Source organism: Hyperolius riggenbachi, chromosome 7 (genome assembly GCF_040937935.1).
Source record: "Hyperolius riggenbachi isolate aHypRig1 chromosome 7, aHypRig1.pri, whole genome shotgun sequence".
Classification (NCBI taxonomy): Eukaryota; Metazoa; Chordata; class Amphibia; order Anura; family Hyperoliidae; genus Hyperolius; species Hyperolius riggenbachi.
This window is the reverse complement of record NC_090652.1, coordinates 324,013,469-324,028,997: the sequence shown is the minus strand read 5'-3', so window position 1 is coordinate 324,028,997 and position 15,529 is coordinate 324,013,469. Positions and strand designations below refer to the sequence as shown.

General features: G+C 47.5%; 1 protein-coding gene across 1 annotated transcript in view; it reads left to right on the top strand.

Moving 5' to 3' along the window:
- The window catches only part of CFAP221 (cilia and flagella associated protein 221), a 169,069-nt gene that overhangs the window by 36,069 nt on the left and 117,471 nt on the right, over positions 1-15,529 (top strand). The window contains exon 5 of the mRNA XM_068246325.1: positions 9,876-9,971. Within this exon, the coding sequence (XP_068102426.1) occupies positions 9,876-9,971 (96 nt within the window). The remainder of the gene's footprint in view (positions 1-9,875; positions 9,972-15,529) is intronic.

Genomic DNA, 15,529 nt, shown 5'->3' with positions numbered 1-15,529 from the left:
GCAGCACTTTCTGCTATCACAGTCTCTGTAATAAATCAATGTATCTTTCCCCTGTCAGACTTGTCGGCCTGTGTCTGGAAGGCTGCCAAGTTCTTCAGTGTTGTGGTTCTGCTATGAACTCACACTTCCTGGCCCCTCTATGCACACTGCCTGTGTGTTATTTAGATAAGAGAGAAGAGAGAAGCTGCTCTAATCAGCTGGATAAATCGTCCTCTGAGCTGGCTGGGCTTTCACATACTGAGGAATTACAAACAAGGGCAAAGCTGTTTGCAGGAAGAAAAGAGCAGCCTGAAACGTCAGTGCATGAGAGATGCAGGGGGAAAGAAACACACAAATGATCTCTTGAGATTCAGAAGTAAGGCTGTATACAGCCTGCTTGTGTATGGATGTATTTTCTATGTGTGGACATGCTGTACATCAACCTACTTCCTTTTTTGGTGGCCATTTTGTTTGTTTACAAACAAACTTTTTAAAACTGTTTTTAACCACTTTTAATGCGGCGAGGAGCGGCGAAATTGTGACAGAGGGTAATAGGAGATGTCCCCTAACGCACTGGTATGTTTACTTTTGTGTGATTTTAACAATACAGATTCTCTTTAAAGGTAGCTTTCTGAGTGGCTATCACATCGGCTAGAGGAACGAGACATATTCAGGCTCTTCCCATGAAGGACCCATATACTGTATGGTAATTCATTCTGACAGAGGAGTATTCAGACCACATCCCTCTTATCTACCAAAGGTAGCAACAGCCTTTCATAGAACACAGGAGATAGTTGTGTCCTCTTTTTCTTCAGATCCTCAGAATGCCAGAGAAAGTAATGAGAACATTCTAGACGTCAGACAAGCAGTAGTGACTTATTTAGATTGTAAGCTCGCAAGGGCAGGGCTCTCTCCCCCTTTTGTGTCTTGGTAACTGTGACAATGGATGATTGGATTAGGATTGCAGACTCTAATGTACAGTACTGTATTTGTTGTCCCATAGAAGGCTCACCTTCCCCCCCAAGCTCTGGAGACATCAGAGATACACCTTATCAGCCTAAGGCCATTCACTATTTAGGCTGCTGAGTGCTTGGCTCTCAGCAGGAGGCAGACAGCTAGGCACCTCAGAGCAGAGCTGGTTTCATGTTTGTACCTCATGGAAAGGAGTTGGATTGTGTCTGGGGAAGGGAGAGCAGCTCACTGGATCTGTTGTGAGCCAGGAGAATTCCCCATGCGGCCAGGACACAGATAGGATGTGCTGAACTTAGTGTCCTGAGGCCCTGGACTGTGGACTGGTGTATCTCACCTGCATCTGGTCGTGTAGACTTGTCGGATGTCTACTGGATATTGGGACTGATGAGAACTGCATCTATTGGGACTGTTGGGAGCTGTTGTGCACCTTCTATTGGTGGAGTTACTGGAACTTTGGGACTTATGTTGCTTTGCCTGCGAAGCTGGGAATTGTGACTGCTTGGTAGGGGGAATCTGTGACACTCCCTTGTGGATTATATAGTAATATTGTGAACTTTTTGTGTGAACTGTGTGACCAATAAATGCCCCGCCAGTCGGGTTTTGTTTAATCTGCCGCTATACGCTGTGTCTCTGGGCTCTGTGGTCTCGGAACCGTCACAGTAACCATTATACATTTTATTAATCATGTTAATTTTATCACTGTCTTAACCAATTCTATATTTTGTATTTTGTATCATTGTTTGTATTTTGTCAGTAATTATGTATCTTGTATATTAGTGTACACCATTGTCTGTATTATTATGTACCTCATGTTTGTTTCTTACTTTGTACAGCGCCACAGAATATGTTGGCGCTTTATAAATCAATAATAATAATAATAATTTAGAATATAGTCCTCATTGGATTACTATTATAATACATTATAGTATAGTATTACTATCATATACATGGGACTCTAGAGCAGGGGTCCCCAAACTTTTTCGGTCAAGGGCCGTGTCAACATACTTCAGACTGCTGAGGGGCCAGAGTATATGTGAAATGATGTAGAAAGCATTACATTGAGCCTAGGTAGTATAAACAATTACCTGTTAACAGTGTTGCTTGCAAATTTTTGTCAAAGCCATTTTCGCATCGAAAATGCTATTTTTAATTTCGAGAAATTTTCACACAAAAAAGCTTTTATTTTTGCAGTTTCTGCAAAAAAAAAAAAAAAAAAAAAAAGAATTGGTATTTTTACTGCAAAAAAAAAAAAAAAAAAAAGTTATTTGTACTTCAACACAGACCACAACAGTTTTCACCGCAAAAAAATAAATAAAAAAAAAATCAATATTTTTGCTGCAAAAATTTGCTGTGTTACAGGGTGGTACACTGCTATTCTATATGCAGGCTGCAAATATTTAAAGATGCCACGAACCACATCTATAAGTAATACATTTTGAAAGTGTGGGACCAGTGAAATAGCTTCAGGGGGCCGCATTCGGCCCGAGGGCCTTAGTTTGAGGACCACTGCTCTAGAGGCTTGCAGGCATCTTTAGGCTCAATAGCAAGGTGATATCTTGGGCTTACAGAAGTTCAGCAGCAGTTATTCCATCAAGAGTAACAGACCACTCCACCAGGACAGTGACCGCTTCCTGAGCAGAGACATCTGGAGCATCCTTGGAGCAAATCTTTAGGGCAGCAGTGTGGTCCTCTCGTAGGACCTTCATAAGGCATTATCGAGTCGGATTGTTGTCAAGCAGGAATAGAGTTTTGGACACAAGGTGCTCCAAGCATTTATCGCTGGTCTCAGCAGGAGCTGTCCTGGAGGACGATGGGAGAAAGTCACAGCTACTTACCGGTAACCGTGTTTCGGCGAGTCCTCCAGGACAACTGCTTAGTTCCCAACCCTACACTAGGTGTTTTTTTTTGTTTTGTTTTTTTTTAATCTATAATGCACTAATACTGTGGTGAAGGGTTTTTATGTCTTCAAACTAAGGGGAGGAGTCAGTACTCATAGGCAATGATGTCAGTTAATTTTACCCTTAACCACTTGAGGACCACAGTCTTTCTACCCCTTAAGGACCGGCCACTTTTTTTCCATTCAGACCACTGCAGCTTTCACTACCACCTAAATGATTTTTGGCTCCTTTTCTTGTCACTAATAAAGCTTTCTTTTGGTGCTATTTGATTGCTCCTGCGATTTTTACTTTTTATTATATTCATCAAAAAAGACATGAATTTTGGCAAAAAAATGATTTTTTTAACTTTCTGTGCTGACAATTTTCAAATAAAGTAAAATTTCTGTATACATGCAGCGCGAAAAATGTGGACAAACATGTTTTTGATTAAAAAAAAACCATTCAGTGTATATTTATTGGTTTGGGTAAAAGTTATAGCGTTTACAAACTATGGTGCAAAAAGTGAATTTTGCCATTTTCAAGCATCTATGACTTTTCTGACCCCCTGTCATGTTTCATGAGGGGCTAGAATTCCAGAATAGTATAAATACCCCCCAAATGACCCCATTTTGGAAAGAAGACATCCCAAAGTATTCACTGAGAGGCATAGTGAGTTCATAGAAGATATTATTTTTTGTCACAAGTAAGCGGAAAATGACACTTTGTGACAAAAAAAAAGAAAAAAAAAAAGAATCCATTTCTTCTAACTTGCGACAAAAAAAAATGAAATCTGCCACGGACTCACCATGCGACCCTCTGAATACTTTGAAGTGTCTACTTTCCAAAATGGGGTCATTTGTGGGGTGTGTTTACTGTCCTCGCATTTTGAGGGGTGCTAATTTGTAAGCACCCCTGTAAAGCCTAAAGGTGCTCATTGGACTTTGGGCCCCTTAGCGCAGTTAGGCTGCAAAAAAGTGCCACACATGTGGTATTGCCGTACTCAAGAGAAGTAGTAGAATGTGTTTTGGGGTGTATTTTTACACATACCCATGCTGGGTGGGAGAAATATCTCTGTAAATGACAATTTTTTCATTTTTTTTACACACAATTGTCCATTTACAGAGTTATTTCTCCCACCCAGCATGGGTATGTGTAAAAATACACCCCAAAACACATTGTACTACTTCTCCCGAGTACGGCGATACCACATGTGTTGCACTTTTTTGCACCCTAACTGCGCTAAAGGGCCCAAAGTCCAATGAGTACCTTTAGGATTTCACAAGTCATTTTGCGGAATTTGATTTCCAGACTACTCCTCACGGTTTAGGGCCCCTAAAATGCCAGGGCAGTATAGGAACCCCACAAATGATCCCATTTTAGAAAGAAGCCACCCCAAGGTATTCCGTTAGGAGTATGGTGAGTTCATAGAAGATTTTATTTTTTGTCAAAAGTTAGCGGAAAATTGATTTTTATTGTTTTTTTCACAAAGTGTCATTTTCCACTAACTTGTGACAAAAAATAAAATCTTCTATGAACTCACCATACTCCTAACGGAATACCTTGAGGTGTCTTCTTTCTAAAATGGGGTCATTTGTGGGGTTCCTATACTGCCCTGGCATTTTAGGGGCCCTAAACCGTGAGGAGTAGTCTGGAAATCAAATTCCGCAAAATGACCTGTGAAATCCTAAAGGTACTCATTGGACTTTGGGCCCTTTAGCGCAGTTAGGGTGCAAAAAAGTGCCACACATGTGGTATCGCCGTACTCAGGAGAAGTAGTACAATGTGTTTTGGGGTGTATTTTTACACATACCCATGCTGGGTGGGAGAAATAACTCTGTAAATGGACAATTGTGTGTAAAAAAATCAAAAGATTGTCATTTACAGAGGTATTTCTCCCACCCAGCATGGGTATGTGTAAAAATACACCCCAAAACACATTGTACTACTTCTCCCGAGTATGGCAATACCACATGTGTGGCACTTTTTTGCACCCTAACTGCGCTAAAGGGCCCAAAGTCCAATGAGTACCTTTAGGATTTCACAGGTCATTTTGCGAAATTTGATTTCCAGACTACTCCTCACGGTTTAGGGCCCCTAAAATGCCAGTTCAGTATAGGAACCCCACAAATGACCCCATTTTAGAAAGAAGACACCCCAAGGTATTCCGTTAGGAGTATGGTGAGTTCATAGAAGATTTTATTTTTTGTCACAAGTTAGTGGAAAATGACACTTTGTGAAAAAAACAATAAAAATCAATTTTCCGCTAACTTTTGACAAAAAATAAAATCTTCTATGAACTCACCATACTCCTAACGGAATACCTTTGGGTGTCTTCTTTCTAGAATGGGGTCATTTGTGGGGTTACTATACTGCCCTGGCATTTTAGGGGCCCTAAACCGTGAGGAGTAGTCTTGAAACCAAATGTCGCAAAATGACCTGTGAAATCCTAAAGGTACTCATTGGACTTTGGGCCCCTTAGCGTACTTAGGGTGTAAAAAAGTGCCACACATGTGGTACCGCCGTACTCAGGAGAAGTAGTATAATGTGTTTTGGGGTGTATTTTTACACATACCCATGCTAAGTGGGAGAAATATCTCTGTAAATGACAATTGTTTGATTTGTTTTACACACAATTGACCATTTACATAGAAATTTCTCCCACCCAGCATGGGTATGTGTAAAAATACACCCCAAAACACATTATACTACTTTTCCTGAGTACGGCGGTACCACATGTGTGACACTTTTTTGCAGCCTAGGTGCGCTAAGGGGCCCAACGTTCTATTCACGGGTCATTTTGAGGCATTTGTTTTCTAGACTACTCCTCGCGGTTTAGGGCCCCTAAAATGCCAGGGCAGTATAGGAACCCCACAAGTGACCCCATTTTAGAAAGAAGACACCCCAAGGTATTCCGTTAGGTGTATGGCGAGTTCATAGAAGATTTTATTTTTTGTCACAAGTTAGTGAAAAATGACACTTTGTGAAAAAAACCCAATAAAAATCAATTTCCGCTAACTTTTGACAAAAAATAAAATCTTCTATGAACTCGTTATACACCTAACAGAATACCTTGGGGTGTCTTTTTTTCTAAAATGGGGTCACTTGTGGGGTTCCTATACCGCCCTGGCATTTTACGGGCCCAAAACCGTGAGTAGTCTGGAAACCAAATGTCTCAAAATGAATGTTCAGGGGTATAAGCATCTGCAAATTTTGATGACAGGTGGTCTATGAGGGGGCGAATTTTGTGGAACCGGTCATAAGCAGGGTGGCCTTTTAGATGACAGGTTGTATTGGGCCTGATCTGATGGATAGGAGTGCTAGGGGGGTGACAGGAGGTGATTGATGGGTGTCTCAGGGGGTGGTTAGAGGGGAAAATAGATGCAATCAATGCACTGGGGAGGTGATCGGAAGGGAGTCTGAGGGGGATCTGAGGGTTTGGCCGAGTGATCAGGAGCCCACACGGGGCAAATTAGGGCCTGATCTGATGGGTAGGTGTGCTAGGGGGTGACAGGAGGTGATTGATGGGTGTCTCAAGGTGTGATTAGAGGGGGGAATAGATGCAAGCAATGCACTGGCGAGGTGATCAGGGCTGGGGTCTGAGGGCATTCTGAGGCTGTGGGCGGGTGATTGAGTGCCCTAGGGGCAGATAGGGGTCTAATCTGATAGGTAGCAGTGACAGGGGGTGATTGATGGGTAATTAGTGGGTGTTTAGGGTAGAGAACAGATGTGAACACTGCACTTGGGAGGTGATCGGACGTCGGATCTGCGGGCGATCTATTGGTGTGGGTGGGTGATCAGATTGCCCGCAAGGGGCAGGTTAGGGGCTGATTGATGGGTGGCAGTGACAGCGGGTGATTGATGGGTGGCAGTGACAGGGGGTGATTGATGGGTGATTGATAGGTGATTGACAGGTGATCAGTGGGTTATTACAGGGAAGGACAGATGTAAATAATGCCCTGGCGAATTGATAAGGGGGGGTCTGAGGGCAATCTGAGCGTGTAGGCGGGTGATTGGGTGCCCGCAAGGGGCAGATTAGGGTCTGATCTGATGGGTAACAGTGACAGGTGGTGATAGGGGGTGATTGATGGGTAACTAGTGGGTGTTTAGAGGAGAGAATAGATGGAAACACTGCGCTTGGGTGGTGATCTGATGTCGGATCTGCGGGCGATCTATTGGTGTGGGTGGGTGATCAGTTTGCCCGCAAGGGGCAGGTTAGGGGCTGATTGATGGGTGGCAGTGACAGGGGTGATTGATGGGTGGCAGTGACAGGGGGTGATTGATGGGTGATTGACAGGTGATTGACAGGTGATCAGTGGGTTATTACAGGGAAGGACAGATGTAAATAATGCCCTGGCGAATTGATAAGGGGGGGTCTGAGGGCAATCTGAGCGTGTAGGCGGGTGATTGGGTGCCCGCAAGGGGCAGATTAGGGTCTGATCTGATGGGTAACAGTGACAGGTGGTGATAGGGGGTGATTGATGGGTGATTGATGGGTAATTAGTGAGTGTTTAGAGGAGAGAATAGATGGAAACACTGCGCTTGGGTGGTGATCTGATGTCGGATCTGCGGGCGATCTATTGGTGTGGGTGGGTGATCAGTTTGCCCGCAAGGGGCAGGTTAGGGGCTGATTGTTGGGTGGCAGTGACAGGGGGTGATTGATGGGTGATAGGTGATTGGCAGGTGATTGACAGGTGATCAGTGGGTTATTACAGGCAAGGACAGATGTAATTAATGCACTGGTGAATTGATAAGGGGGGGGGGGGTCTGAGGGCAATCTGAGCGTGTGGGCGGGTGATTGGGTGCCCGCAAGGGGCAGCTTAGGGTCTGATCTGATAGGTAACAGTGACAGGTGGTGATAGGGGGTGATTGATGGGTGATTGATGGGTAATTAGTGGGTGTTTAGAGAAGATAACAGATGTAAACAATACATTTGGGAGGTAATCTGACGGCGGGTTTGCGGGCGATCTAATGGTGTGGGTGGGTGATCAGATTGCCCGCAAGGGGCAGGTTAGGGGCTGATTGATGGGTGGCAGTGACAGGGGGTGATTGATGGGTGATAGGTGATTGGCAGGTGATTGACAGGTGATCAGTGGGTTATTACAGGGAAGAACAGATGTAATTAATGCACTGGCGAATTGATAAGGGGGGGTCAGAGGGCAATCTGAGCGTGTTGGCGGGTGATTGGGTGCCCGCAAGGGGCAGATTAGGGTCTGATCTGATAGGTAAAAGTGACAGGTGGTGATAGGGGGTGATTGATGGGTAATTAGTGGGTGTTTAGAGGAGAGAATAGATGTAAACAATGGATTTGGGAGGTGATCTGATGTCGGATCTGCGGGCGATCTATTGGTGTGGGTGGGTGATCAGATTGCCCGCAAGGGGCAGGTTAGGGGCTGATTGTTGGGTGGCAGTGACAGGGGGTGATTGATGGGTGATTGATGGGTGATTGACGGGTGATTGACAGGTTATCAGGGAAGATAGATGCATACAGTACACAGGGGGGGGGGGTCTGGGGAGAATCTGAGGGGTGGGGGGGTGATCAGGAGGGGGCAGGGGGGGATAAAAAAAAAATAGCGTTGACAGATAGTGACAGGGAGTGATTGATGGGTTATTAGGGGGGTGATTGGGTGCAAACAGGGGTCTGGGGGGTGGGCAGGGGGGGGTCTGAGGGGTGCTGTGGGCGATCAGTGGGCGGGGGGGGCAGATCAGTGTGTTTGGGTGCAGACTAGGGTGGCTGCAGCCTGCCCTGGTGGTCCCTCGGACACTGGGACCACCAGGGCAGGAGGCAGCCTGTATAATACACTTTGTATACATTACAAAGTGTATTATACACTTTGTAGCGGCGATCGCGGGGTTAACATCCCGCCGGCGCTTCCGTATGGCCGGCGGGATGTTACGGCGGGTGGGCGGAGCCAGTTGCCGGGGGAAGCGCGCGTCATCAATGACGCGATCGCTCCCCCGGCATGCCTAAAGGACGCGCCGCCTGAAGGCGTATTGCGGTCCTTTAGGCGTCCACTTTGTCGCCGCCCATGGGCTGTGGGCGGTCGGCAAGTGGTTAAAGTGGATCTGAGATAAACTTTTACTCATTGCATAATTATGTTCCTTTCCTATAGTTTATAGGGCATTCCTCAAGCCAAATACTTTTTTTGTTTTTGTTTTAATACTCTAATTCCCTATAAACTAAACAAGCCTCGCCCACAGCTTTTTCACAGTGCCTTGTGCCTTGGCACAGGCGGTGTTACTGGCCAGAGAATTCAGAGGTAGAGGGGAGGAGGGAGTAGGAGAGGGGAGATACATTTTCACAGGCTGAGGGGTGGAGATGCAGATCAGCTTGCCTGTGTGTAATGATCACAAGCAGAACAGGGCTGCTCTCATTGTATCATAGGAAGAAATAATCATAAACTGTTGAAGCTGTTTGCAGCTAGATTTGCTGTGATTTCTATCTAAACTTTATATAAGATATATAGGCAAGTTATAGTTAGCTCTTCATCTTGGATCCGCTTTAAGGCCTGTGCACACGTTCAACTTTTCTGCACAGCAACCGACATGACTGACCACACGACCAAGCGATTGCATGACTTGTGTGTTCCGCGCAACAACCAACTCATTTGCACACTGCGTACACACTGCGTACACAAGCAAACAACAGACTGCACTATATGGCTGCGTTCAAAACAAGTACAAGTCATTGAATGACCAGCTGCACGATATCCAGACCAACGGTCATGTAGTCGATCCGCTTGTTGGATCGGGCAAACTGCCTGTTGCCATTCACTCATCTAGTCGTTTGTTACACGTTCACACGCCCAACTCTCTGCCAAGAGACCATGTTTGGAGATAGTTGGGTGGAATAGGTGCGCATGTGTTCGAGTCTCTACAGGTGTTCCCACTGAGGGAGGGTCAATCATTATCTCAGCAAGATCCGTCCTCGAGGACTGGCCGAAACACAGCTACCAGTAAGGAGCGGGACTTTCTGAGCTTCATGTCCAGCAGATAATTGTAGGTTGGTTATATGGCGGCTCTCTGACCTGGTCTGTGTGTCCTTCACAGAATAGGCTGGTGCCTGGCTTGGCTCTCACCGTCCAGGTCAACTTCATCCCTGATGAGTGGCGATATTACTACGACTGCATCCGAGTCCACTGCAAGGTAAGGCCGTCTGCTGCTGTCCCCTGTGTGGTCATCTGCTTGTCAATAAAGATATGGGATGAATGGAGAGGCGGGATGACATGTACGGAGAGACAGCAGACAGACAGTCATTGATTATCGGGGATAATGGTGCAGAGGGATCTGGAACTGAGAATTAGATTTGTGTGTCATCAGTGTAGAGGGGATACTGGAAACTGAAAGAGCGTATTAATTGTCCTAGTATAGATGTAGAAGTGAAGGGGCCCAAGAAGGGAACCTTGTGGTACACCGATAGACAGAGATTGTGGGGAGGATTGCTGTCACCTGTGGAGATCAGCAGTCTAGCTCTATGGTAACAGCGACCAGAAGCTCACACAGACAAGTCCCTCACCTGCAGTTAAGCGAGGTGTACTGTTGCTATGGAGTGGGGAGGAAGTGCACAATAGACTAATGGGAGGGGAGCACAATATGCCTGGGGTTAGGGTTAGAAGTTTTGTCTAGTGTGTGCACAATGATTTGGTATTTAAATTGAAATTGAAATGAGACAGTGAAGGAACATCCAACCAAGAGGAAAATCAAAGAATATGGTAGGCCCAAGTGACCAGAGAGTCTGGAGAAGCAGAAAATAATCCACAGAGTGCAGAGAGAAGGGTGATTATGACTGTGGAGACCTGGTCTCTAGATGTGACCCCCAGATTGGATGAGGGAAGGGTGAGTATGACTGTGGAGAACTGGTCTTTAGATGTGACTCCCAGCTTGGCTGAGGGAAGGGTGAGTATGACTATGGAGACCTGGTCTTTAGATGTGATCCCCAGCTTGGCCGAGGGAAGGGTGAGTATGACTGTGGAGAGCTGGTCTTTATATGTGACCTCCAGGTTGGATGAGAGAAGGATGAGTATGGCTGTGGAGACTTGGTCTTTAGATGTGACCTCCAGCTTGGCTGAGGGAAGGGTGAGTATGACTATGGAGACCTGGTCTTTAGATGTGATCCCCAGCTTGGCTGCGGGAAGGGTGTGTATGACTATGGAGACCTGGTCTTTAGATGTGACCTCCAGCTTGGCTGAGGGAAGGGTGAGTATGACTATGGAGACCTGGTCTTTAGATGTGATCCCCAGCTTGGATGAGGGAAGGGTATGTATGACTATGGAGACCTGGTCTTTAGATGTGACTTCCAGCTTGGCTGAGGGAAGGGTGAGTATGACTGTGGAGACCTGGTCTTTAGATGTGATCCCCAGCTTGGATGAGGGAAGGGTGAGTATGACTGTGGAGAACTGGTCTTTAGATGTGACCTCCAGCTTGGATGAGGGAAGGGTGAGTATGACTATGGAGACCTAGTCTTTAGATGTGATCCCCAGCTTGGATGAGGGAAGGGTGAGTATGACTGTGGAGACCTGGTCTTTAGATGTGACCTCCAGCTTGGCTGAGGGAAGGGTGAGTATGACTATGGAGACCTGGTCTTTAGATGGATCCCCAGCTTGGCTGCGGGAAGGGTGTGTATGACTGTGGAGAACTGGTCTTTAGATGTGACTTCCAGCTTGGCTGAGGGAAGGGTGAGTATGACTGTGGAGAGCTGGTCTTTAGATGTGACCCCCGGCTTGACTGAGGGAAGGGTGAGTATGGCTGTGGAAACCTGGTATTTAGATGTGACCCCAGCTTGGCTGAGGGAATGGTGAGTATGACTGTGGAAACCTGGTCTTTAGATGTGACCCCAGCTTGGCTGAGGGAATGGTGAGTATGACTGTCGAAACCTGGGCTTTAGATGTGACCCCCAGCTTGGCTGAGGGAAGGGTGAGTATGACTGTAGAGACCTAGTCTGTAGATGTGACTCCCAGCTTGGATGAGGGAAGGGTGAGTATGACTGTGGAGACCTGGTCTTTAGATGTGACTCCCAGCTTGGCTGAGGGAAGGGTGAGTATGACTGTGGAGACCTGGTCTTTAGATGTGACTCCCAGCTTGGCCGAGGGAAGGGCGAGTATGACTATGGAGAACTGGTCTTTAGATGTGATCCCCAGCTTGGCTGAGGGAAGGGTGTGTATGACTGTGGAGAACTGGTCTTTAGATGTGACTTCCAGCTTGGCTGAGGGAAGGGTGAGTATGTGAGACCTGGTCTTTAGATGTGACTCCCAGCTTAACTGAGGGAAGGGTGATTATGACTGTGGAGACCTGGTCTTTAAATGAGACCCCCAGATTGGCTGAGGGAAGGGTGAGTATGACTGTGGAGACCTGGTCTTTAGATGTGACCTCCAGCTTGGCTGAGGGAAAGGTGAGTATGACTGTGGAGAACTGGTCTTTCGGTGTGACCTCCAGCTTGGATGAGGGAAGGGTGAGTATGACTGTGGAGACCTGGTCTTTAGATGTGACCTCCAGCTTGGCTGAGGGAAGGGTGAGTATGGCTGTGGAAACCTGGTATTTAGATGTGACCTCCAGCTTGGCTGAGGGAATGGTGAGTATGGCTGTGGAAACCTGGTATTTAGATGTGACCCCAGCTTGGCTGAGGGAATGGTGAGTATGACTGTGGAAACCTGGTCTTTAGATGTGACCCCAGCTTGGCTGAGGGAATGGTGAGTATGACTGTGGAAACCTGGGCTTTAGATGTGACCCCCAGCTTGGCTGAGGGAAGGGTGAGTATGACTGTAGAGACCTAGTCTGTAGATGTGACTCCCAGCTTGGATGAGGGAAGGGTGAGTATGACTGTGGAGACCTGGTCTTTAGATGTGACTCCCAGCTTGGCTGAGGGAAGGGTGAGTATGACTGTGGAGACCTGGTCTTTAGATGTGACTCCCAGCTTGGCCGAGGGAAGGGCGAGTATGACTATGGAGAACTGGTCTTTAGATGTGATCCCCAGCTTGGCTGAGGGAAGGGTGTGTATGACTGTGGAGAACTGGTCTTTAGATGTGACTTCCAGCTTGGCTGAGGGAAGGGTGAGTATGTGAGACCTGGTCTTTTAGATGTGACTCCCAGCTTGGCCGAGGGAAGGGCGAGTATGACTATGGAGAACTGGTCTTAAGATGTGATCCCCAGCTTGGCTGAGGGAAGGGTGTGTATGACTGTGGAGACCTGGTCTTTAAATGAGACCCCCAGATTGGCTGAGGGAAGGGTGAGTATGACTGTGGAGACCTGGTCTTTAGATGTGACCTCCAGCTTGGCTGAGGGAAAGGTGAGTATGACTGTGGAGAACTGGTCTTTAGGTGTGACCTCCAGCTTGGATGAGGGAAGGGTGAGTATGACTGTGGAGACCTGATCTTTAGATGTGACCTCCAGCTTGGCTGAGGGAAGGGTGAGTATGGCTGTGGAAACCTGGTATTTAGATGTGACCTCCAGCTTGGCTGAGGGAATGGTGAGTATGACTGTTGAAACCTGGTATTTAGATGTGACCCCCAGCTTGGCTGAGGGAAGGGTAAGTATGACTATGGAGACCTGGTCTTTAGATGTGACTCCCAGCTTGGCCGAGGGAAGGGTGAGTATGTGAGACCTGGTCTTTAGATGTGACCCCCAGCTTGGCTGAGGGAATGGTGAGTATAACTGTGGAGACCTGGTCTTTAGATGTGACCCCCAGCTTGGATGAGGGAAGGGTGAGTATGACTGTGGAGAACTGGTCTTTAGGTGTGACCTCCAGCTTGGATGAGGGAAGGGTGAGTATGAGAGAACTGGTCTTTAGATGTGACCTCCAGCTTGGCTGAGGGAAGGGTAAGTATGGTTGTGGAGACCTGGTCTTTAGATGAGACTCCCAGCTTGGCTGAGGGAAGGGTGAGTATGACTGTGGAGACCTAGTCTGTAGATGTGACTCCCAGCTTGGATGAGGGAAGGGTAAGTATGACTGTGGAGACCTGGTCTTTAGATGTGACCCCCAGCTTGGCTAAGGAAAGGGTGAGTATGACTGTGGAGACCTGGTCTTTAGATGTGACCCCCAGCTTGGCTGAGGGAAGGGTGAGTATGACTGTGGAGACCTGGTCTGTAGATGTGACTCCCAGCTTGGATGAGGGAAGGGTGAGTATGACTGTGGAGACCTGGTCTTTAGATGTGACCCCCAGCTTGGCTGAGGGAAGGGTGAGTATGACTGTGGAGACCTGGTCTTTAGATGTGACCCCCAGCTTGGCTCAGGGAAGGGTAAGTATGACTGTGGAGACCTGGTCTTTAGATGTGATCCCCAGCTTGGCTGAGGGAAGGGTGAGTATGACTGCGGAGACCTGGTCTTTAGTTGTGACCCCCAGCTTGGCTGAGGGAAGGGTGAGTATGACTGTGGAGAACTGGTCTTTAGATGTAACCCCCAGCTTGACTGAGGGAGGGGTGAGTATGGCTGTGGAGACCTGGTCTTTAGATGTGACTCCCAGCTTCGCAGAGGGAAGGGTGAGTATGGCTGTGGAGAACTGGTCTTTAGATGTAACCCCCAGCTTGGCTGAGGGAAGGGTGAGTATGACTGTGGAAACCTGGTATTTAGATGTAACCCCCAGCTTGGCTGAGGGAAGGGTGAGTATGGCTGTGGAGACCTGGTCTTTAGATGTGACTCCCAGCTTGGCTGAGGGAAGGGTGAGTATGACTGTGGAGACCTAGTCTGTAGATGTGACTCCCAGCTTGGATGAGGGAAGGGTGAGTATGACTGTGGAGACCTGGTCTTTAGATGTGACCCCTAGCTTGGCTGAGGGAAGGGTGAGTATGACTGTGGAGACCTGGTCTTTAGCTGTGACCCCCAGCTTGGCTGAGGGAAGGGTGAGTATGGCTGCGGAGAACTGGTCTTTAGATGTGACCCCCAGCTTGGCCGAGGGAAGGGTGAGTATGACTTTGGAGACCTGGTGTTTAGATGTGACCCCAGCTTGGCTGAGGGAAGGGTGAGTATGACTGTGCAGACCTGGTCTTTAGATGTGACCTCCAGCTTGGCTGAGGGAAGGGTGAGTATGGCTGTGGAGACCTGGTCTTTAGATGTGACTCCCAGCTTGGCTGAGGGAAGGATGAGTATGACTGTGGAGACCTAGTCTGTAGATGTGACCCCCAGCTTGGCTGAGGGAAGGGTGAGTATGACTGTGGAGAACTGGTCTTTAGATGTGACCCCCAGCTTGGCTGAGGGAAGGGTGAGTATGAGAGAACTGGTCTTTAGATGTGACCTCCAGCTTGGCTGAGGGAAGGGTGAGTATGGTTGTGGAGACCTGGTCTTTAGATGAGACTCCCAGCTTGGCTGAGGGAAGGGTGAGTATGACTGTGGAGACCTAGTCTGTAGATGTGACTCCCAGCTTGGATGAGGGAAGGGTAAGTATGACTGTGGAGACCTGGTCTTTAGATGTGATCCCCAGCTTTGCTGAGGGAAGGGTAAGTATGACTGTGGAGACCTGGTCTTTAGATGTGATCCCCAGCTTGGCTGAGGGAAGGGTGAGTATGACTGTGGAGACCTTGTCTTTAGATGTGACCCCCAGCTTGGCTGAGGGAAGGGTGAGTATGACTGTGGAGACCTAGTCTGTAGATGTGACTCCCAGCTTGGATGAGGGAAGGGTAAGTATGACTGTGGAGACCTGGTCTTTAGATGTGACCTCCAGCTTGGCTGAGGGAATGGTGAGTATGACTGTGGAGACCTGGTCTTTAGATGTGAC